At 42.0% G+C, this 25,317-nt stretch overlaps 1 protein-coding gene across 1 annotated transcript in view; it reads left to right on the top strand.

Annotated features, from left to right (window-relative positions):
* Positions 1-24,385, top strand: part of nf1a (neurofibromin 1a) — a 305,820-nt gene extending 281,435 nt beyond the window's left edge. The window contains exons 50-58 of the mRNA XM_055657600.1: positions 1,048-1,183; positions 3,571-3,728; positions 5,388-5,510; positions 6,792-6,919; positions 8,062-8,162; positions 8,579-8,721; positions 9,924-9,970; positions 11,614-11,830; positions 22,891-24,385. Coding sequence (XP_055513575.1) covers positions 1,048-1,183; positions 3,571-3,728; positions 5,388-5,510; positions 6,792-6,919; positions 8,062-8,162; positions 8,579-8,721; positions 9,924-9,970; positions 11,614-11,830; positions 22,891-23,033 — 1,196 coding nt within the window. The 3' untranslated portion in view covers positions 23,034-24,385. The remainder of the gene's footprint in view (positions 1-1,047; positions 1,184-3,570; positions 3,729-5,387; positions 5,511-6,791; positions 6,920-8,061; positions 8,163-8,578; positions 8,722-9,923; positions 9,971-11,613; positions 11,831-22,890) is intronic.
* The last annotated feature ends 932 nt before the right edge of the window (positions 24,386-25,317 follow it).

The following is a 25,317-nucleotide window of genomic DNA, read 5'->3' on the forward strand; positions in this document are numbered from 1 at the left end:
AATTCGTATGAGCCCCTATTGTGGTCAGGGTTCAATCCATTTTGGGGGCACTTGGTTGGAAAGTTCACAAATAAATAGCAATGCAGTTGCCATGTGAGCTACCCCAGTCACAGATGACAATCCATTCCTGTGAACTTGTTGGATTCTTAAGATATCCATGGGGAGCTTGTAATTTGCCTGATATGAATTAGAAAGGCTTTCTTTCAAAAATATTTGAGACATGGAAATGCAAGATCCCCTTGCATGAGGTTGGAGGAGGTGCAAATGAACCTCTGCCTCACCCAAAAGAAATGTCAGTGTCCTTGGATGGAGTCAAGGGAGGAGGTATAGGGTGTAAATGTTAGACTCCACTCATCTCCATCACCAGTGCTAAATTGGGAAGTTTAGATTCATTTGTCATCACACAACAGGGTTATGGTTGAGAGAGTACGGAAGAAACTCACAGGACATTGCCTGGCTTGGAGCCTTACAGTTATAGGGAGAGATTGGACACGGTGGGGTTGTTTTCTCTGAAACACACGAGGCTGAGGGGTGATCTTTAAGAGGGGATAGTAAGGATCATTATCGCATAGTGGGGGATATCTACGACCAGACGATATGGATTTAAGATGAGAAGCAGGAGGTACAGAGAGAATCTCAGGGGATTCGAATCGTGAACAGAGAAATTGACAGAGAAGGTAGTGGGGGGGACAGATATTCTCACAACATATAAGAAGCTTTTAGTCAAGCACATCAGCTCCATGACACAGAAAGCATTAAACCCTTAGTGGTAAATGGGATTAGTACAGATAGTGCATTGGACAGGTGGACCTAATGGCTGAAGGGCATGTTTCTGTGATGAACAACTTGGATTATAGATGGAGCTCCTGATAAAATGAAATCTAGAATTCTTAAACTCATGAATGCTCACGAATTTCCCATCCATGTAATTTACCTTAATCTTGGAATTAAGATTTGGCGGGGGGGGGGGTTATTGGGTAATGTTAACGGACTCCGAAGAGCGGTGCGGCAGTCCTTCTCATTCAAAAAAACATCCTTTTTCTGCAGCTTTACTGACTGTTTCGGAGGAGGTACGGAGTCGGTGCAGCCTGAAACATAGGAAGTCTCTCTTAATGTCTGATGTTTCCATGGAGAACGTGCCAATGGATACATATGCCATGTACCATGGTGACCCAGGTTCCAGGTCTGTATACACCTTTTTCCCCATTGTTTCCATTTTGTTATTGTTTTGGCTGTGTTGATCTTTTGCTGATATCTGGGAGGAGCTGGAAAATATGACCACATCTTTCGTCGCACTTTCAAAAATAGCCTCTCTTGCCAGATTCATTTATCGCGCTCGAGCTTTATGTGAATTGAGAATTGCTGCCGTGTTAACTGATTGTAGAGGGAAATTGGAAAAACAAGCCAGGGTGGGGAGGCTCTAAAGCACAGAAGTTGGCTTGTGATCCACTGGGTAGGTTGTGTTCAGAAAAAAACTGACTTCATGCCTACATGGTGGAAGTCAAAATGCTACAAGTCAGTATGCGTGAAACAGGCATTTAACCTTGCCGACTCTACCACAAGAGACCCGTGTTCGATCCTGACTACAGGTGTTGTCTGTACGGAGTTTGTACGTTCTCCCCGTGACCTGCATGGGTTTTCTCCGTCATCTCCGGTTTCCTCCCACACTCCAAAGACGTACAGGTTTGTAGGTTAATTGGCTTGGTAAAATTCCAAATTTCCCCTAGTGTGTGTTGGGTAGTGTGCGGGGTTCGCTGGTTGGTGTGCATTCGATATACCGAAGGGCCTGTTTCCGCACTGCATCTCTAAACTAAACTAAACGGACACAGGAAAGTGGGAAAAACCTTCAGGCCCTTCAAACCTGCCCCACCATTTAATACGATTGTGGCTGATCGATGCTGGCCATTTCTCCATGCATATTTTTGTCAATCTTTCAAATGTTCGTCCACCTCAACTCTAAATACTGATGATGACCCAGGTTCTGCCATATGCCGAGGCAGAGATGTTCAGAGATTCGCCAGCATCTGCAAGAAGAAATTTCTACGCACCTCAATTTTAAATGACCAGCCCCTTGTCGTCACGTTGCCTTGTTCGAGACTCTCCCAATGGTGAAAACATTGTGGTATCTGCTAATGTCAAGCCCCTTTATGGTCTTGTCTGTTTGAATAATGTCACCCCTCATTCTTCTAAACTCCAGGGAATAAAGCCCCAAACTATTTGGTCTCTCCTGAAACGTGTCTTTGATATTTCCCCATCTATGCTCTGGCCTAAGGAGATGCCACGTTTTGGGGGTCTAATGATGACTCCCTCCTGTCTCCCTTCCCTGCAATTTATAATTTTAACCCTGACAGATTCCCAATTACTGTTCATTTACATCCTGACCCAGCACAGCTCTGGTACCTTCCTAGATTTAAGGGTCTGTCCCACTTTCACAATCTAATTCACGACCTCTGACGAGTTTGCCCTTGATACATACTCGCAGCATGGTCGTAGGAGGTCGTAGGTAGGTCGTAGCAGGCCGTGATGCTAGTCGTAGGTACTTGTGGCATCAAGTAGGTCGGGGCGTTTTTCTAGCCTGATGAAAAATGCCCACGAGTAAAAAAGGTTGTGAATTAGGTCGTGAAAGTGGGACAGGCCCTTAACAATGCCACCCATCTCCTTTCCTCTTGGCCGCGTATAACCTGGAACATTAAGCATCCTAGTCACCCTGCAACCATGTTCCTGTAACAGCTAAACCATCATACTCGTATGTCACTATCTGTGCTATCAACTCGTCTTTCTTGATGCAAAGACAGTTCAGTCAAGCAAAGAGCATTACATTAGTCTCAGAGTGCCAGAGGTCTGGGTTCAATCCTGACCTGTGTGGAGTTTGCTCGTTCTGCTGCCAGTGTCCCATGAGTCAGAGCACATCTCTCCCACGCCATACATTTATCTATCAAATCCTATTTATCCTTTGCCAATTTGCACGTGGCTCAGAGATGCTCACCCCTTGGTTCTCAAGTTCATGGTTCGCTTCATGGAAGCTGATGCCTCCCAGCCCCAGAGATCCTGGTTCAATTGTGTGCTCGAGAATACGTCGTCGGTTTAAGACGAGGAGTGGGGGCAAAGATTTAATGGGAATCTGAGGAGCAACTTTTTTTACACAAAGGATGGTGGATATATAGAATGTGCTGTCGGAGGAGGTAGTTGAGGCAGATACTTTCACAACATTTAAAAAACATTTGGACAGGTACATGGATAGGATATGTTTGAAGGATATGTGCCAAACGCATGGGACCTGTTGGTCAACTTTGGGAAGTTGGGCCGAAGGGCCTGTTTCCCTGCTATGCGACAATGACTAAATAAAACTGAACTAAAAAATGTGTGAGTTTATTTCTCTGAATCTCATGGAGAGTATTTCTCCAATGGAATTGTTTTCACTTTTGTGCTTAATGTCATATTTCGCTCTTCCCCATTAATATCTGAGATTGTTCTGTATTTGTGAATTTTGGCCACTGAAAGAGCACATTACGTATTTTCAAACGACATCGCAGTGGAGTTTCACCTATTTTTCCTTGTGTTCCCTTTTAGAGCTTTAAGAGAAAGTCAGCCATGGGTTTCACCCAAGATCTCGGACAGATATTTGGCCGCTAACTACCCGACAATGGGACAGATCAGTCCCAGGACACGCAAGTCTATGAGTCTGGACATGGGGCAGCCGTCACAGGCCAACACCAAGAAGCTACTAGGTAAGGAAATAAACCGTGAATGCACCACAGAGTGCAGAGATCAATTGTGCCATGAAAACTAATACAACCTTAAACAATACATTTATTGTCGGCACTATATTGATTTACTGCGAGAAGAATGTGATGACGAATTAGGCAATTTCAGTGGTTAGAGGCAGCATTGTGAGGTGGGGGTGGAGCACGTCTACTATTAGGAGGGATCTACTCGCTGGAGTTTAGGAGGATGAGCAGGGACCTCATTGAAACTTACCGAATAGTGAAATGCCTGGATAGAGTAGATGTGGAGAGGATGTTTCCACTAGTGGGAGAGTCTAGGACCAGAGTCTAGGACCAGAGGTCCTAGACTCGGAATTAAAGGGCGATCCTTTAGGAAGGAGATAATGAGAGATTTCTTTATTATCAGAGGGTGGTGAATCTAGTGGAATTCATTGCCATAGAAGGCTGTGGAGGCTGTCAATGGATATTTTTAAGGCAGAGATAGATTCTTGATTATTATGGGTGTCGGGTATGGGGAGAAAGCAGGAGAATTGGGTTAGGAGGGAGAGGTAGATCACCCATGATTAAATGGCATAGTAGACTTGATGGGCCAAATTCTACTTCTATCACTTATCGACTTGCAGCAGACTGAATTACCAGCCGAACTATCAGCCATCTCACACCCAGTTCCCACAACATGCCTTCCCTCTCCTGCGTCCTGACCTTTCAGCACTGTTTCTTCGTCAGATTATAAACGGTGATGACCATGGAGTTTTTGCTTTGATTTTCCCATATCGCATTGCAAGAGTCGAGAGTGTTTTAATGTCATATGTCCTGAAAATGAAACAATGGCGTTCCTACTTGCAGCAACAGATATGTAAACATAGTCCTCACTAAAACCCATTCTAAACAACAAAAAAATCAGTGAATTAAAAAAAAACAGACAAATAAATAGATAATTATTGAGCAAAATCAAACATAATGCCCCCAAATCTATATACATCAGAGCCTATTTGGAGGTTGCAGTGTTTAACAGCCTGATTGTTTTAAGGAAGAAGCTGCTCCTGAACATGGACGTTAAGTTTTTGGGCTCCTATCCCTTCAGGTGTGAAATGAGAGGATGACCAGGGTGGTGTGGGTCTCTGATGATGCTGGCTGCCTTTTTGAGGCAGTGACTCGATTGATTGATTGATTGATACTTTATTATCACATGTGACATGCCACAGTGAAATTCTTTGCTTTACACACCGTACACAAAGTATGCAAAGAGTCGCCACGTTTGGGGCACTGAGGCAGTTAAACTTGTAGATCCCTTGGGTGGTGGGGAGGTCATTACCTGTGATGGACTGGGCAGTGGTCACCACACGGAGGATGCCATTGTGTCAGCCTTTAATTCCTGCACCATCTTTCATAGCCTCAAATTGTCCCGAAGCACTCTGCTGTTGTCACTGTTGCAATAAAGGAAAAGTGGCGCTGAAACTGCACTCAGCAACCCGCCACGTGCTAAGTGAAAAGATAGTTGTTTATTCTGTTGATTTAGTGATAAATATTGACTGGGACAGCAGAGAAGCACTTCCTGAAATTTCTTTTGGTTTTATCTTCATACATTGATGAATAAATCCTGCCACCTTGTGGCATATTCGTATGTTTGAAACTGAACAGGTGATGTACATTATCTTTCAGGTACAAGGAAAAGCTTTGACCACTTAATTTCAGATAGTAAAGCGCCAAAGAGACAGGAGATCGAGACGGGGATTACGACTCCGCCCAAGATGAGGCGTGTGGCAGAGCACGGCTTTGAAATGGGTAACTAGACAAGTATTTTCAATTTGTTATAATTCACGGATTGAGTTGGCTTGTGTTTCCTTTCATCTAGTTGCAATAAACGATGATGTGCTTAATGGCCATTCTTCACAATGTACCTTTTGGCCCAGTAATCTTACACAAAAGTACTGGCCAACCATGCTCTTTCAATGTTATGCAACGCTAAGTCAGAACTGAGCACTTTTCGTTGGAGCAATCAGCAGATTATGAAAATGCATCAATTCTGGGTCAGTCCAATATTTTACAATGCTGTGAGGGAAGGGACTGCAGAAGATGGTTTTTGAACCGAAGATAGACACAAAAAGCTAACGTAACTCAGCGGGTCAGGCAGCATTGCTGGAGAAAAAGAATTGGTGACGTTTCCGATTGAGACCCTTCTTCAGACTGGGTGACTTGAGTCCGAAGATGGGTCTCAACCAAAAATGTCACCTATTCCTTTTTCCCAAGATCTTTGCCTGACCCACTGAGTTACTCCAGCTTTTTGTGTCTATTTTACAATGCTGTTTTTTTATTTTCCATCATTTTACGTTTTCTTTCTTTTATTGTTCTCATTTTCATCTCTCTCCTGAAACATCAGAGGCCTCCCATGAGTTCACGATATGTCACCCAGCTGACCACCATTGCTCCATTCATTTGGATGGTGAATCTCAATGGGTTATTTGGTCTCTGAGTGTCACAGGTAGACATGATCCTTGCCCAGATCAAAACCCACTCCATGTGTGATTCCAGATTTTAGTACTAGATTCAGAAGAGATAAATGTATGGAAAAGAACTGCAGATCCTGATTTACAAAAAAAGGATACAAACTGCTGGAGTAATTCAGCTGGTCAGGCAGCATCTCTGGAGAACATACATAGGAGACGTTTCTGGTTGGGACCCTTCCGAAGAGGGATCAAAGTCTGAAAAAGGGTCTGATTCAACATGTTACTTATCATGTTCCCCAGAGATGCTCCCTGACACACACTGAGTTACTCCAGTACTTTGACCTGTGTTCATCTCTGAATATCTCATTTGTTTGGTTCCACCACCTTTCAACTAACTTGTCATAGACTGGGAAACAAACCTAGTCTTAACTGTAAAGGATAAATAAAAAGAATCATAAACCTGCACAGTTGTCTTGGTTGTCCATTTTATTGGTTTTCGTCATGAAAGAAACTTTATCGCCATTGTAATTTAATTTTATGTGGCTACCTAAATATGATTCCTGTTCAAGCTCTAATTTGCAACATACTCTTACAACTGCTTGTACTTTCCCTAACTTAGAAACGCAGCGGTTATCCTCACAGCAGCACTCGCACTTGCGGAAGGTCTCGGTGTCTGAATCAAATGTGCTTTTGGATGAAGAAGTCCTCACCGACCCAAAGATCCAGGCGCTACTACTCACTGTCCTAGTAGGTGTACCTCCAGTTTAACATCTGGTGCCATTTTGTATTGTGTTCAGTGCTTGTTTAAACTTGCTGCACAGGATTATTTTCTTATTAAGTAGCAGGCACATTGAGGATGGGAGGGATGTAATTTGGGGCTTTTTTCAGTTCTTTGGATCTATTATACAATGGATGCCATTATATATTGTCATTGATCTCTGTTCATCGCCAAGTGATGGAGTAACTCAGCGGGTCAGGCAACTTCTCTGGAGAACACAAATAGGTGATATTTCAGGTCTGGTCCCTTCTTCAGACTGATTCCACCTGGAAGAGAGGTGAGGGCGGATTACAGCCTAGCCCATTGAGTTCCTCCAGCACTTCATGTTTTGTGCAATAAGTAAACCTGTCTATTTGATGTGCAGAATGTTGTGAGCTCTCTGTTCTTGTTTTTATGAATGGTATGAACATTGAATTCTCCAAGTAACCCAGCATCTCTTTCCTCTGCCCACACCTCCCCCTCTTCTTCGACCCGTGTGTGCACCCATTTCTCCCTTCTTCCCACCCTGTCCCCTTCCACCGATATCCCTCCCTCTGGCTTCATATTTCACCCTTTTTATCTGACACCCTTTTGTCTTCTTTTCTTCTTCAGCCTTTGTCCACCCATCTGCCAATCAAACACCCTCACCTCTATCCATCTAGATCACATACCAGGCTTTGTCCTGCCACTAACCACTAACTATCTTCCAGCTTCCTTCCCCCCCTTTACTATAATATATCTGAAGATGTGTCCCTACCCCGAAACGTCGCTTGTCTAACTGCCTCCACAAATCTCAAATTGTGTAGTACAGAGGCAAATAAATAAATGATAGGTCGTTGTCCCAAACATTATGAAGGGCCCTGTAAGATAGTGGAATTTTAGGGACATTTAGATGGATGCATGTATTTGAAGAAATGCATTATTATGGATTCTGTGCTGGCTGGTAAGAGTTGGTTTTAGCATTTTGTTCACCACATAGATTGTGGGCCAAGGGGCCTGTTTCTGTGCTGTACTGTCCTATCACCAGCGTTATCTGTTAAGTCGATGTTAAACAGTCACTTCGCAGAATGTGAATCAAGAAAATGTTGAAATCAATTCCAATATACTAATGACTTTGTGTTCTTCTCAAAAGGCCACATTGGTGAAACACACTACAGATGAGTTTGATCAACGCATCTTGTACGAGTACTTAGCTGAAGCCAGTGTCGTCTTCCCCAAAGTGTTTCCCATTGTGTAAGTTCCTTTGCTGTTGCATAACATCAGTTCGTTCTTCAACCGGAATAGAAATTGTGATCATTGAAATTAGCATTTATGGTCTCTTTGTGAGCACATCATACTGCTCATCCACAAGTATGTTATTAAAAAATCGCTCCAGAGAATCTGACCATTGCGTTTTTAAAAAAAGGTAATGTCTCTGTGAAATTATATCATTACGCACATTCCATTAAGTCGTGCTTTCTTCCGTAAAAGTTAAAATAAAACAGCTAGTGTTGTGTTTTAAAGTCAATTTTAAGGGTTGCGTCTAAATGATTTACCTGGGAATAAAGAGCCAATGGATTATAGCATGGTCTGAATATCTACCATCTTTGAAGCACATTTTTGACTTTATTATAAGTTTCACTTTTGTGTTTTTTTTTTGTGATACTTAGACATAATTTACTGGACTCGAAGATTAATACCTTGCTGTCACTATGCCAAGACCCCAATCTGTTAAATCCCATCCACGGGATTGTGCAGAGTGTCGTGTACCATGAAGAGTCGCCGCCTCAGTACCAGCCAGCATATTTACAAAGTAAGTGTACTTTACTGCTGATATCTTGTCAACAGTGGGAGAAACACAGAGCATTACACAGTGTTCTTCATTTTGCTTTAAAAAATATGAAAGATTGAATTTCAAGGAATTCACCATTCGTGATACCTAAATAATTCAGCAAACTTCAGGCAAGGAAGTCGGGTTAAAGAGCTGTGCTATTGTTTGCTCTCTTCATGCGGGCCATTGTGCCTTAGTTCCACTGATGGACATCATGTGGCCCATCATGCTATCGGGAAGCACCAGTATCAATTCGAGTCATCAGCTACTGAGCTGACATTTATACATCCACGTGTAACAAAATGCAGATGCTGTCAGTAGCTTTGGTCAACAAAACCAGGTCCAATGTCACTGTGAGAGCCGAGTTTCTTCAGCCAGAGAGAGGGTGGTGAATCTGTGGAATTCAGATGGGAAACAGACCAACTCTCAATGTGGCTGCAGTCCATAGTTCTCAGCTTCAAGACTCCTCAGAAATGTAGGAAGGGAACTCAAGAGGCTATGATCAAGTATTGTATAAGAAGAATTGTGTAAGAAGGAACTGCAGATGCTGGCTTAAACCGAAGATTGACACAAAATGCTGGAGTAACTCAGGCAGCCTCTCTGGAGAGAAGGAATGGGTGACGTTTCAGGTCGAGACCCTTCTTCAGACTGGTTAGGGATAAGGGAAACAAGAAATAAAGATGATCTAAGAACAATTATAGGTTATCTAGATTAATAATAAAACCAAGGTATTTTTAATTTTAAAATAACTTTAAGTGAAGTGTAATCAAGAGTGTTTCATTGTCATATGTCCTGAAACTGAACAATTAAATTCTTACTTGCAGCAGCACAATAGATGTGGAAACGTAGTACACTACCCCAAGTCTATTTTGAGCTTATTTGAAGGTTGTAATGTTTAATAGCCTGATGGTTGTTGGGAAGAAGCTGCTCTTGAACCTGGATGTAACAGTTTTCAGGCTTGTATACCACCTTCCCGATGGCAGTGGTGAAATGAGAGTGTGGGTGGTATGGGTCTCTGATGATGCTGGCTGCCTTTTTGAGGGTTCCTTGTGCGTAGCTTGAATCAGAAGGAATATTGTTTTAACTCTTCTTTGGAAGTGCTCCAGTCTCGATTGTGTTGGTTCACTGCTTTTTAACTGTTCTGATTTTCTTTGTCATTCTCTTGCTTTTTCTCATCCCATCAGGTTTTGGTTTCAATGGGCTTTGGAGATTTGCAGGATCTTTCTCCAAGGTGAGAATGAAACTATTTTGAAACATCTTTTGGATTTTCTTGGACTTTGCACTGAATTATCAACATGTATAAGTGGAAATTGTTGGATTGGACAAAATATTCCTTACGGATATTCATGATCAACATTTTCAATAGTAGCTGAGATAGTTTTGGGTAATTAAATATTAAATTAAAAATAATACAAAGAAAGATGACTCCTTTCGTGATCAGATGTACTAGCATGCCTCACATTTAAGTACATCTGATGAATAGTCACTGTTGCGACATAGATAACACAAGAGTCAATTTGTACATTGCATGTTGTGTGCTGCACAAACCCTAGAGCAAGGATAGTTTAGATTGAATCTTACCCAAACTTCAATGGTTAATTTATTTATGGGGGGAGATTTACTTTAGTTGATAGATACAGCATGAAAACAAGCCCTTTGGCCAACCAGACTCATAACAACCATCACCCGTCCATATTAGCTGCATGTTATCCCACTTTCGCATCCACTCCCTGTACATTAGGGGCGATTTACATAGGCCAATTAACCAACAAATCTGCATGTCTTTTGGATATGGGAGGAAACCAGAGCACCTGGAGGAAACCCACGTGGTCACAGAGAACGCGCAAATACCACACAGATCGCACCCGAAATCAGGATCGAACCCAGGTCTCTGGTGCTGTGATGCAGCAGCTCTACCGGCTGTGCCAGTTTGCTGCCCTGCCCAAACTTGGATTGTATTCCCTGGGTTTGGGAGGGTAATGGGGTCATTGATTCAGGTCTTCCAGGTATTACAAGGAGCTGATCATATGGATAGAGTGCAGCTATTTCCACCTAATGTAGAACCTAGGAGGAGAGACGTGATTGAGATAGGGTTTTCTCGGAAGAAGGGAAATATTTCTACACTTGGAAATTTGGCACTCTAAAACAGCAAATGATGTTGAATCAATTAATTTTAAACTAAGATGGAGATAATTGTTTTAAAAAAAGAGCAGATATGGGCAGTTGCATGAAATTAGTTCACGGATCAACCATAAACTCAGTGAATGACAGAACAGGCTTCAGGGGCTGTGGAGTTTGCTTCTGTCCTTTTTGTTATAATTAGAAATGCACTTGTGACCAGATGCTCTATTTTAGTATTGTTTGGAATGAAGTTATGAACTTTGCTGCACAGCAACCATAGTTAATATGCAGCTGTGGAGACTGATGGTACAGCCATTCCTGGTTTCATCTTACGAACCATCCTGTTTTTCCTTGGCTGCCCTGTTTGCACTTACTATCTGTGCTGTCTGTACGGAGTTTGCACGTTCTCTCTGTGACCATGTGGGTTTGCTCCCTTTGCTCCAGTTTCATCTAACATCCCAAAGATGTGCGGGTTTGTAGGTTAATTAACTCTTGGGTGCTGGCTGTAGCTACAAAATTGGGATAACATAGAACTAGCTGGTCAGGTCTCTGCAGGCCGATGTGAATCTCTAAACTAAACCATCTATTTTCTCTTGTTTCTTCTGATACATAATGGACTCGTTATTTTGAGAAAACAATACTTCTTGTAGACTTGTCCGTTTGCATTTGTCTGAATTGCACATTTTAACTTTGAATTGGACCCTTCTTGAAGCATTCTTCAGTTGTTTCCTTTGTGTTTATCCTGTTGAACAGCAAACACAGATCCCAGACTACGCTGAACTGATTGTGAAGTTTCTGGATGCATTAATTGACACGTACTTGCCAGGAATAGATGAGGAATCCACCGAGGAGTCTCTGCGTACGCCGACCTCTCCCTACCCACCCCCTGTCCAGAGCCAGCTTAGCATTACTGCCAACTTAAACCTCTCGAATTCCATGACCTCACTGGCAACCACGCAGCATTCTCCTGGTGAGTAAAGCTCTCTTTTGATCACGTGGGAATTACCTGAATTGATCCCTCGCTCAAGTACATTAACTTATGAACCTTGAGTTCATAACTTTGAGTACTTATGAACTCTCCAAGTGCACATTAGATATCAACATGTGCAATATATAGCAATTCTGTTTATTCTTGCACTTTATTTTTACATTTTTAAATAATGTTTTTTTTATTATCTGCAGTATATTGTGTTTTCACTATGTGTGAGGAAAGCACCAAGTCAAATTCCTTGTTTGTGTACATACTTGGCCAATACATTGATTCTGATTCATTATCAGCTTCAAGGATTCTCTATCCCAGATTTTTTTTTGTTGCCACCTTTTTTACGTTTGTTCCCTTCCTGGAGACTCGCAATGTAGCTGTCTGGGCAGCACGGTGGCGCAGCAGTAGACTTGCTGACATACTGCGCCAGAGACCCAGTTTCGATCCTGACTTCGGGCTATGTCTGTACGGAATTTGTACCTTCTCCCTGTGAGCGCGTGGGATTTTTCCAGGTGCTCCTGTTTCCTCCCACATTCAAAGATGTACAGGGCTGCAAGTTAATTGGCTTTGATAACATTGTAAAATTGTCCCTTATGTGTTGGATGGTGTTGGTGCACAGGGATTGTTGGTCGGCACGTACTCGTTGGGATGAAGGGCCTGTTTCTGCACTGTATTTCTAAAGTCTAAAGTAAAGTAACTGATAGCATACGAGCATAAGCAGTCTATGTAATGAGGGGGATACACATTAGATTTAGTAAGCTGAGTACAATTAAACCTGTTGCATTGGCTTTCAAACAATTATTTTCATTTTTCTTAATCCGTGTTAATTCAAGTTACTCCGACAATTGTTAATTACTATTTCTTGGTTCTGTCTAGTTGGAGGCTGAACAACACAGCCTCGGTAAAGTTCAAATGTCAGTGTACCTAGTTCTCTCCCTCTTATTAACTGTATCATATTTGAGTTTTGTTATCTTAACTGGGTGGCACAGTGGTAGAGTTGCTGCCTTACAGCGCCAGAGACCCAAGTTCGATCCCGACTACAGGTGCTGTCTGTACGGAGTTTGTAGGTTCTCCCCGTGACCGCGTGGATTTTCTCTGGGATCTTTGGTTTCCTCCCGCACTATAAAGACGTACGTGTTTGTAGGTTAATTGGCTTGTTATACGTGTAAATTGTCCCGAGCGTGTGTTGGATAGTGTTAATGAGCGGGGATTGCTGGTGGGTGCGGATTCGATGGACCGAAGGGCCTGTTTCCGCGCTGTATCTCTAAACTAAACTATTGTGTTCATCTATCATCATGTTATTTGTGCACCGGGACTTACTTTTGTTCCATTTTTCCTCCCTCATCTCTCTGGCCGTATGCTGCTGTCATTTTGACCAGTGTGTAAACGATCCCCTACATTGCCCCAGATGAGGTCTTCAGATGGTGAAATTATCTGGTACAGATGAAAACTATAGCATGGGCCATCCAGTGCCCTGTATTTGCTATAGTTTTTACACTGAGACAGTGGTTGACTTAGTTAGAATGTGGCTGCAACGTAGTTTGTATTTGTAGTAGTGTTAACTCCCATGTAGATGGGAGTCAAGTGTTAGCTTATCCTGCAAGCAAATAGAGCCTCATTATAACTATTATCTCTGCTCATAAGAACACGCTTATTCCACAATCTCTTTTGGTATTGCGGTATCATTGTTTTTTTTAATATTTTAAGGTGTGCCTTCTTGGGAAAAGTAATCTTAATTGCATCCAATTATTGAGTAATTTATCTGGTTTTAGTGACACTGGGCAGACACCGAGGCGACCATTGACTTTCACTTTAGAGCTCAAATATTCTTGAGGGCAGGCACCAACACAGGGGTTACTTTCCAGAAAAGCTGTGCATGTCTCACAAACATGCAAATTATACATACGCCCACACTATCGGGCGTACATTTGACGGGGTTAATTCCAAAATATAAGCGCGTAAATTAGGCTTTGGTATTAATTAAACAACCACGTTATTCCAAAATTGCATAAATCAAAAGAGTAAAATGCGTGGTGTCTGTCTATAGGGTGCTGGAAGCAGATTCAGTCTTGAATGGATGCTGGAAGCAGATTCAGTGGTAAGTCCTGATAAGAGATTGGATTCTGCTTGAAAGGAGGACAATTGCAAGGAGTAGGAGCAGGGGGAACAGGACAAACTGAACAGCCTGTCAGATCTCACAAGCTGACTGGCCACAGCCCGTGCTCTATTACTCCATGGAGTGCCTTGAATGTGAAGTTATGTATAAAAGAATATCCAAGTCACTTTTCTGCCATCTAGTGGATTGTGCTAAAATGCTGAAATAAAGTCTGAGGCAGTTTGATAACATGTGGGCAAATGGGACTAGCTTAGATGGGGCATCTTGGTCAGCATGGACAAGTTGTGCAGAAGGGCCTGTTTCCGTGTTGTATGACTCACTGACTCTCTCTGACTCAATGTCAGTGTTCAACTTCACTACATGAGGTGATAAAGAGCACGTATTTAAAAAAAACAAAGTATGTTTTGTCTTGTTTTCCTGCATCACAAAAAAAACCAGTTTCAAACGTTCTTCCTGTGACCACGTGGCTTTCTTCTGAGTGCTCTGGTTTCCTCCCACATCCCAAAGATGTGCGGGTTTGTAGGTTGTCCCCTCGTGTGGTGGGAGTGGATGAGAATGTGAGATAACAAAGAACTAATGTTCAAAAGTCGGTGAGGACAGGTGGGCCGAATGACCTGTTTCCACACTGTTTCTTCAATCAAAGAGGATTGGAGAATTGGGGATGGTTTACTTCGATTATGCAGGGCCATTGGCGAAACCACACGGATTATTCTGTGCATTTGTGTTACCTCCTTCCCAAAAAAAAGATTTACTTACCAACAAAGGTTGAGCAGACTAATTGCTGGGGTAACAGGACTGCTGTGGGAAGAGAGAAGTTCAACGAGGTTTAATCTCACCTGAATGAGGTCAGACCTTGCCTGACTGAGAGGAGAGGCCACACTTGGAGTACTGTGTTCCATTTTAGTCACCTTGCTATCGGAAAGATGTCATTGAGCTGGACAGAGTGCAGAGAAGATTTACGAGGATGCTACCAGGACTCAAGTGTCTGAGCTGTAGGGAAAAGTTGGTCAGGCTGGGACTTTATTCCTTGGAGGGAAGAAGGCTGAAGGATGATCTTGTAGAGGTGTATAAAATCACGAGGGGAATAAATAGGATGAATGCATTGTCTTTTATCCAGGATAAAATAATCAAGAATCGGAGGTTAGAGGCTTAAGGTGAGAGGGGCAAGATTTAATAGAAACCCAATGAAAACCTTTTAAAACCATGTGAACAGGTACAAGGAAAGGAAAGGTTTTGAGGGATATGGACTAAATGCGGGCAAATGGAACTTGCATAGATGGTCAGCATGGACGTGTTGGGCTGAAGGGCCTGGTTCCGTGCTGTATGACTCAATCTAGTTGAAACTTGAAAAATCCCACCTCAGCAAGACAGATTGGACGTGGGAAGGATGTTTTTCCTGGCTGGCATATCTAGAACAAGGAATCACTGACTCCGGTTACAGAGAATTGGGACTCGGATGGAGAGAAAGGCCAATGTTCATTGGAAATCTGTGGAAATCTCGACCACAGAGGGCAGTAGAGACCAAGTCACTGAATATATTTAAGATGAAGGCGGGTTAAATACTCAGAGCAAATCATGAAGGTGTCCGGAGAGAGAGCAATAATAAGGCATTGAGATAGAGGTTCAGCCGTGATTGTGATAGGGGATGAGGCTAAATTGATGAACATTCTGTTTTCAACTGTTTAGAGAGACTTATTTTTCAATATATAATTTTACCATTTAACAAAATTTACAATTAAACACATTTTAGTTTAGTTTACCAAGGTGCAGTGAAAAGCTTTTGTTTGCGTGTTATTCATAAACAAGATTTTCCAAAATATTAAAACTCAAGTACAAATTTTGAAATAAAAAAAACATTTAAATTTATGTGTAAATACCGGGATTTGCTTGTGACCTTTGCAGTTGTTTTCCTGCATTAAAATCAGGAACATTTCTGGTGTTGGAGAGCCTCCCCAATATTGTGCTTCCTTACTGTGCTGCAGGCCCTGGAGAAATACTGCAAACATCCACCAAGCAACTCTCGTGCTTTACAAATGTGCAGGGGCACCGGTAAATGCTGACATTTCCCTTCATAAAGCAGGTGGCAGCTAATGTTAGTAGCTGTGGATTTGAACATCAGCTGTAGAGTTGCTGCCTTACAGCACTTACTGCGCCAGGGTGCTGTCTATACGGAGTTTGTACGTTCTCCCCGTGACCTGCGTGGGTTTTCTCTGAGATCTCCAGTTTCCTCCCACACTCCAAAGACGTACAGGTTTGCAAGTTAATTGGCATGGTAGAAATGTAAAATTGTCCCCAGTGTGTGTTGGATAGTGTTAATGTGCGTGGATCGCTGGTCGGTGTGGACTTGGTGGGCCGAAGGGCCTGTTTCCACGCTGTATCTCTAAACTAAACTATAGTTGAAAACATAGAATTTTACTATCATCTACAGTTTCCTCTATAATGTTTGGGACAAAGATACATCATTTATTTGTACTCCACAATTTGAGATTTGTGATAGAAAAAAAACACATGTGGTTAAAGTGCACATTGTCAGATTTTATTAAAGGCTATTTTTATATATTTTGGTTTCACCATGTAGAAATTACAGCTGTGTTTATACATAGTCCCCCCCCCCAATTTCAGGGCACCATAATGTTTGGGACACATGGCTTCACAGGTGTTTGTAATTACTCAGGTGTGTTTAATTGCCTCCTTAATGCAGGTATAAGAGAGCTCTCAGCACCTAGTCTTTCCATCACACCTTTGAAAACTTTTGTTGCTGTTTATCAACATGAGGACCAAGGTTGTGCCAATGAAAGTCAAATAAACCATTATGAGACTGAGAAACAAAAATAAAACTCTTAGAGACATCAGCCAAACCATAGGCTTACCAAAATCAACTGTTTGGAACATTATTAAGAAGAAAGAGAACACTGGTGAGCTTACTAATTGCAAAGGGACTGGCAGGCCAAGGAAGACCTCCACAGCTGATGACAGAAGAATTCTCTCTATAATAGAGAAAAATCCCCAAACACTTGTCCGACAGATCAGAAACACTCTTCACGAGTCAGGTGTAGATTTGTCAACGACCACTGTCCGCAGAAGACTTCATGAGTAGAAATACAGAGGCTACACTGCATGATGCAAACCACTGGTTAGCTGCAAAAATAGGATGGCCAGGTTACAGTTTGCCAAGAAGTACTTAAAAGCGCAACCACAGTTCTGGAAAAAGGTCTTGTGGACAGATGAGAAGAAGATTAACTCAGAGTGATGGCACGAGCAAAGTATGGAGGAGAGAAGGAACTGCCCAAGACCCAAAGCATACCACCTCATCTGTGAAACACGGTGATGGGGGTATTATGGCCAGGGCCAGGGCATGTACGGCTGCTGAAGGTACTGGCTCACTTATCTTCATTGGTGATACAATGGTGATGGTAGTAGTATATTGAATTCTGAAGTGTATAGACACATCCTATCTGCTCAAGTTCAAATAAATGCCTCAAAATTCATTGGCTGATGGTTCATTCTACAGCAAGACAATGATCCCAAACATACTGCTGAAACAACAAAGGAGTTTTTCAAAGCTAAAAAATGGTAAATTCTTGAGTGGCCAAGTCAATTACCCAATCTGAATCCAATTGAGCATGTCTTTTCTATGCTGAAGAGAAAACTGAAGGGGACTAGCCCCAAAAACAAGCATAAGCTAAAGATGTCTGCAATACAGACCTAGCAGAGCATCACCAGAGAAGACACCCAACAACTGGTGATGTCCGTGACTTCAAGCGGTCATTGCATGCAAAGAATTGCAACAAAATACTAAGCATAACTACTTTCATTTACATGACATTGCTGTGTCCCAAACATTATGGTGCCCTGACATGGAGGGAGATTATGTATAAACACTGTTGTAATTTCTACATGGTGAAACCAAAATGTATAAAAATGGCCTTTATTAAAATCTGACAATGTGCACTTTAACCACATGTGATTTTTTTTTTCTATTACAAATCTCAAATTGTGGAGTACAGAGGCAAATAAATAAATGATGGGTCTTTGTCCCAAACATTATGGAGAGCACTGTGTATACTCTCAAATAGTTTAATGCAACAAGGGAATGTCTGGTCGGGTGTGGAGGCACCATGAGTTTAAAATCTGCCATAACAATAATGATCGTGTCACACAATCCTTTACAACCACTTGCATATTATCTCATCACATACACGTACAAATTAAGGGAATTTGGGTTTGACATGTAGCTCTCATGCTTCCTCCCAGCATTTTTGTCAGGGAAATATGTGTAAGATTAATGACCTGTGGTTTTAGGTGTGAACTGCTGAACATTAGAAACGCAATCAACTATTAATCCTGAGTAAACATGGAGTGTTGGAAAAGTACAAGTTATGAATAAGGCAGATAGCATATATGCAGGGCGGCACAAAGGCGCAGCGGTGGTGTTGCTGATTTACAGCGCCAGAGACCCCTGACTACAGGTGCTATCCGTACAGAGTTTGTACGTCCTCCCTGTGACCACATGGTTTTATTCCGGCGGTTTCCTCCCACAATCCAGACGTGCGGGCGTGCAGGTTAATTGGCTTTGGTAAAATTCTAAATTGTCCCTAGTGTGTAGGATAGTGCTGGTGTATTGTGTGGTCTCTGTGGGCCGAAGGGCCTGTTTCCATGCTGTATCTCTAAAGGCAAGGCCAAAACAAAACTTTCAAAGTTCCATAAGGCCCTCCGCGCCCTTAACATTTAGGATAGGAGAGAAAAAATAATTTGCAGCCCAGCATCAAGAGACTTGCATAAATGTGAGATTGGGTAAATAAATGCAAATGGATGTCAACATAGTTAAGTTTAAATTGAGGGTAGAATAAGATGCCACTTATTTTTTTGTAGAGTAAGAACTTTAACGATGTGGTGGAGTGGAAATCGGTTTAAAGGAAACACAACTTAGGATAATTGCTGATAAAAATTGATTAGTCAGTAAAAAGGTGCATCTGGCCATCCTGAGGTAATGCCAGAAGCCACTCCTTCATAGTGAACAGTGGCAATCTGGAACATTGACTCTTAAAGAACAGCTCCTGAGACTGGAAGTAGAAAGTGTTGGTATTAAGTGATTTTTGGTTGGTAATTTATGGAAAGGGAGCAGAGGTGGTTAGTTGCCTTAAAGATGTGAACACATTGCATTGTGGACAGAGTCGAATGGCCTGTTCTTGCTCCAAAGTCTGTGTGCAAATTTGAACTTGAAGGAGGGCTACAAAATGTGCAACTAGGCTTTGAGAGTGGATGTAGAGGAAGTACTTCCGACTGTAAGATAGACACAAAATGCAGGAGCAACTCAGTGGGACAGGCAGCATCTCTGGAGAATAGGAATAGGTGACTTTTCAGGTCGAGACCCTTCTTCAGACTGAAGGGTTTTGACCCAAAATGTCATCTATTCCTTTTCTCCAGAGACGTTGCCTGTCCTGCTGAGTTACTCCAGCATTTTGAGTCTATCTCCGATGTAAACCAGCATCTGCAGTTCCTTCCTACACAGTACTGCCAACTTGCAAGTGAGTCCATACCATGGTAGTATAATGAATTGATTGACCAAATGATACAGCATGGAAACAGACTCTTCAGCCCATGCCAACCATCGATTCACCCATTCACATAATTACAAGGTCGCTATGAACAAGTAAAAGATTTAGGAGAAATTTATTTGCATGTGGATGAGCTGCAGTCAAGCCCTGTATTATAGATATGAGCAAAAAGACAACATGCTGGAGTAACTGAGCAGGTCAGGCAGCATCTTTTGAGGGACCCTTCTTTGGACGTGAAGAAAACAAAACCAAAACAATACAGGAGGGATAATTAAAATGGACAAAATATACCGAATTATCTTAACAAAAATCTTAACAAGCTAAAAATCCGAAATCAGAAATTGCTGGAAGTACTTACCCTACTGGGTCATAGTTGTGGAGGAGCAGGGTTGGTGTATCAGCTCGATGATGTGAAACATTAACTGTGTTCCTCCTCCTTTCTTTGCCTGCTTGGCTGGTTATTTCGGGCATTGCCTATGATTTCCTGCAAAGAAACCTAAGAAATAGGAGTAAGAGAGGCCCATGTGGACTAGAGCTGCGGTGATTGAATAAGATCCCAGCTCATCGTGCTCTCGGTTCTATTTTCATGACAGTCACCATGAACACTGCAAACCAACAAAGCCTCGACGACCCCACCACAACTCTCTGGGGAGGAGTATTCCAAAGATTCATAATGCTGCCCAAAAAGAAATTACTCCTCATCTTTATCTTTAATAACTAACTGTCAAGTGTGGGCACCGTCAAGTATGGCTGCCCTGCCTGCTGTTCGTCCTTTCAACCTTTTTTTAATGTTTAGTGTGTTTTGTCTTGGAGGTCTATTCTTTTTATGTGGGGGGGGAACATTTTTTTTCAAATTTAATTTAAAATTCCCCCAAGTCCTGTGGTTTTGTGTCGAAACATTGGAAAAATGCAATTGGGCCAAGTAACAGTGGTGCAGATGGTCGCGCTGCTGCCTCACTGCGCCAGACCTCGGGCGCTGTCTCTGTGGAGCTTGCATATTCTCCTTGTGACTGCATGGGATTCCTCCTGGTGCTCCAGTTTCCTCCCATATCCCAAAGATATGTAGGGGTTTTTTTTTTTTTTTTTAAAGGTTAATTGGCGTCTGTAAATTTTCCCTAGTGTCTAGGGAGTGGATGAGAAAGTAGGATAACATAGAACTAGTGTGAACAGGTGATCGATGGTCAGTGCAATACCAGAGGGCCGAAGGGCCTGTTTCCATGCTGTATCTTGGAAAAAAACATTTTCTTTCCCACTGATGCTGCAACTGTGCAGTTAATATTAATGGCAACGTTGAAAAGGAAAATATTTGCATCGCTACCTCCCTGCTGCAATAGATATGTGGACATTCTTTGACGTCCTACTGTTGGAAAGGCACTGCCCTCCCTTAAAGCCTGCCTTTACTACATCTCCTTACTGCCCTTCCCACTTACTACATTATCGTCTCCATATTACTCCATCTTGCTCTTATCCCACAAGATTTATCTTGCACTAAACATTATTCATGTTATTCCCTTTATCATGTATTTGTACACTGTGAATGGCTCGATTATAATCATGTCCTTCCGCTGACTGGTTAGCATGCAACAAAAGCTTTTCACTGTGACAATAAACTAAACTTTTTTTTAAAAATCAAAACTTCCCAAATCTCACCCTCTTGTCAATTTAAATGGATTTATGCTGAACCTGAAAGCAGGCCTAATTAAGAACAGGGGTGAACCGGAGCAGATAGAATTCAAAGTTTTAATTTTGATGGCTGGTTTTGCAATTGCGTTCCGATCATTGACTTTCTCAATGCAATCTGCAGTTGGAGAGCTCCGATTGTCCTCTTGGCTGGATAAGGCAAAGATCATCCATGATTCTTCTCTCCTTCACTGCTGAAAGGTTGTACGTGTTGGCGTCATTGCGATCAGCTTTGTTTTCCCTCGACTGCAGATTGTTTGCCACCTTTTCATATCTACCTTTGTGCAGTGATAAGGCAAGCTTGCCAATCCCACGTTTACACTGTGAAGTCAGGAAAAGGTTGGCTTGACTTTGTGATTCATTCCATCCCTCCCTCCACCTCCATCCCAGCTTCAGTATATATTTTTTGATAAACTGACACCAAAGGTCTCTTCAGTTTTCTTTTCAAAATTCAAAGCTCAAAAAAAAAAGTTGAGTTGCCTTAGTAGCAAGATGACCAGTGGACAGAGCAGGGCAAGTCATCACCAGGAATCAGAAACTGGCCAAAAAAAAGCAACTTTGCTGTAGCTTTGTGCTCTGAACAACACAACCACAGTTGGTGATAACACCAGCCCCACTCAATTACTGTTGTTACTGGGATCCAGTTGTATTCTGCAGATCCAATGGGTTTGGATACATCGGACGCATTCAAACGGACACATCCTTCAGGATAGGTAATGCAAAACACACAGTTGGAGGAATCCCATGGTCCAGGCAGCATCTGTGGAGGGAATGGATAGGTGACATTTAGGGTTGGGATCCATGTTCATATTGCCAATCCATCCCCATGGGAAGTATTTCACCAGCAGGTGTGTGGATTGGAGGACTTTAGTTATTGGGAGTGATTGGATAGGCTGGACTTTTTTCTTGAAGGAAGGGTGCTGAGGGGTGACCCGATGTGAATATACAAGCAGGCATTGAGTGTTCCATTGCAGAAAACTGTCCTTCTGCTGAGTTCTCTGTCAGATGCTACCCATATCATATCGCTCTACCTACGCTTGTTGTAATCTCATTTAATTGAATATTCACTTTGGCACTCTCTATAATTAAAGTAATTGTATCCATCATGAATGAATAACATGAAACATTATTATTGCCAACTTGAGAAACACTGCGGAGAAGGAGAATTAGCGTAAAGTCGAGTTTCCGTAAATCAGATCGTTTGTAACCCAAGGAGCCCCTGCATAAGATTATGAGAGGTGTCATTAGCCTATATAGTCAGAATCATTTTCCCATAGTCAGGGTTTCATAAAACGTGTGCATACGTTTAAGTTGAAAGGGAGGGGTTTTAAAGGGGACCAGAGGGATGGGGGTTTTTTTTAACACAGTGATTAATATCTGGGATGTTCTGCTGGAGGTGAAATTGGATACAGTACATTTAGACAAGCACGTAAATAGGCATGGCACAGAACGATACAGATTTAGTGTAGATGGACAAAAATGGTCGGCATGGGTTTATGGTCCAAAGTGTCTTATGACTCTGTGACTGATTCTGGGACTCTAATGCATTGTCAACATAGATAATATGTTTTGATAGGTTGTCATAGCTGCTGCTTTTGTGCTGCGTTTTGGACAGTGCCATTTTTAAAAGAAAATATTGTGTATTTTAAGGTGATTAACTTACACTGTGAATGAACACTTGTGCGTTTCCATAGGAATTGATAAAGAGAACGTGGAGCTCTCGCCGACGTCGGGACACGCCAACAGCGGGCGAATCCGTCACGGCTCTGCGAGTCAAGTGCAGAAGCAACGCAGTGCCAGCAGCTTCAAGCGCCCCAGCATCAAAAAGATTGTGTGAAGTGTTTTGTGACTGACCCATCCGGCCCGGTTAGACTTCTGCCAAATGGCCCCTTCCCCTCTTCCCGAATAAAGACATTCTCTTCCCGTCACATCAGACGTGCACAGTACAATTAACAAACAATTGCTCTGCGACCACATACTCATTTTCTCTTTCACACCGTCAGTATTTTCTGCAGTTTCTATACAAATGTTCTTGTTCACAGAGCGCAGTGTTGCAAAGAGAGAATTCTTTATTTTTAGCTCTGTCACCTTCATTTTAGTTGGGGAAGTTGGGGGGGGTTGGGGCGGGAGGGGGGGGGGGAAGGCACTGAAATTTGTATCAACACTGTAATAGATGTCGAACATGGAAGCCATTAATTGCAGACGGGATGGTCCTAACTTATTTGCCTTCTACACGATAGTGAAAACGTATGTTTACTGTTCACTTTTCAGCAATCGATAGAAGTGGCTTAATGGGTAGCAATTAATCATGTCTGTTGGTGATTTTTTGCTTTGATGAGGATGCCGTGTGTTTAGAGGAAGGAACCTTTTAAGCTGTAGGTACAGTAATCAAACACCATGTTTAAAGCACATTTAACACAGAAAGTAGGTCCATTGCAGCAATCATAGAAAATGTACATATCCAATACCTTTTATTTTACTGATTCCGCAAATCGCAAAGACTTTGTCTTTCTTTTTATATTTGTTTACAGTCCTGGAAAAACTATGAATTAAAATATGATATGCAAGAACTTTGCCAAAATAGGTAATTATTACAACAAAAAAACCTTAGTATTAAATTTGTGGTATTCAGCAAAATGTGACTCCTTTAGGGACAATTGTGTAGACGACGTTATGTCAAACACAGAAAAGATATGGCGCCAATATCTTGTGCATTTAACAAAACGTGTTGGTGTGATTTCACAACTATACCGTTCACAGTCGAATGCTGATCAACTGGTGACCCAAGACTAATCTGAGTGCCTTGGATTTAGTTCATGGGTCGTACACCCACACCCCACAAACTATCACACACACTTTAAAACTCAAAGGTGTTTCTCTCAGTCAATGTTATGCAACAGACCTTACTGCAAGAAGTCACTGCTAGTGTTGGCCACAGATTTTTTTTAAACTGCAGTATGTTCATCTGTAAATAGTTTTTGTGTAAAATTGAGAAAGGTATATTTACTACACTGTAAATACATGTGATGATATATTGTATTATTTTGCTTTTTGTAAAGCAGTTAGTTGCTGTACATGTATAACATATGAAATTTGATTATTCTGGTGTCAGTAATGTTAACTTCTCTCTTCCCTTCCGTTGCATTTTATGTCATTAAAAGATTCAAAAAGAAAACCCTGTCCAATGTTACTCAAACCTTGTTGGGGGGGAAATATTCCATTGCTCGCTATTTTGATTCAGCATATGATGCAATTGAAATAACTTTATTTCTGGATTCAGGAGTACCTGTTTCTCCAGTCAGACGCAAAGATAGACGCAAGAAGTTGGAGTAACTCAACGGGTCAGGCAGCATCCGTGGAGAAAAGAATAGGTGATGTTTCGGGTCGAGACTCCTCTTCAGACCCCAGTCACCCATTTCCTTCCTTATGGCTATAGACACAAGGGACTGCAGATGATCGTTTACAAAAAAAAGACACAAAGTGCTGGAGTAACTCAGCGGGTCAAGCAGCATCTCTGGAGCACATGGATAAGCAACGTTTTGGATCGGGGCCCTCCTTCAGACTCATCCGGATCGGCAATATTTCCCGTTGGGACCCTTCAAACTTGCCTCAGTTTCATTCTGAAAAGGATCCCAACCCAAAACGTCACCAATCAACATTAGTCTGAAGGAGGGTCCGGACCTGAAACGTTACCCTTCCATGGTCTTCAAAATAGCTGCCTGACCCGCTGAGTTACTCCCGCACTTTGTGTCTATTCTTCTGTATTTCGTTAATGTTTGTATTGTAAGTCCCATGTCAGTGATCATTCTAAAAACAAATTAGAAACTCATTAGATTTTCTTTCTGAATCTCTTCTTGGAACTGGTGGATGATAAAAGAGCACAAAGCTCTAAGCTCCCCTTCTGCCATCCTGGTAGTGACAATAAGAATCACTCACTTGAACTGCACTAAACACTGACCTGAGGGAAAAGTCGTTGTTGTGAATTTTTGGGGTGCAGGTCCGGGAAAATAAGTACAACATTTTTTGTGAAAGAAACCTTTGGGAAGCTAAAATTGCTGGAGTGACTCGGCAATTTGCAAGTTACAGTATTCTTTTGCAATGTTACAGCATTATTTTCCTTC

The sequence above is a fragment of the Leucoraja erinacea genome, chromosome 28, assembly GCF_028641065.1.
Source record: "Leucoraja erinacea ecotype New England chromosome 28, Leri_hhj_1, whole genome shotgun sequence".
Classification (NCBI taxonomy): Eukaryota; Metazoa; Chordata; class Chondrichthyes; order Rajiformes; family Rajidae; genus Leucoraja; species Leucoraja erinaceus.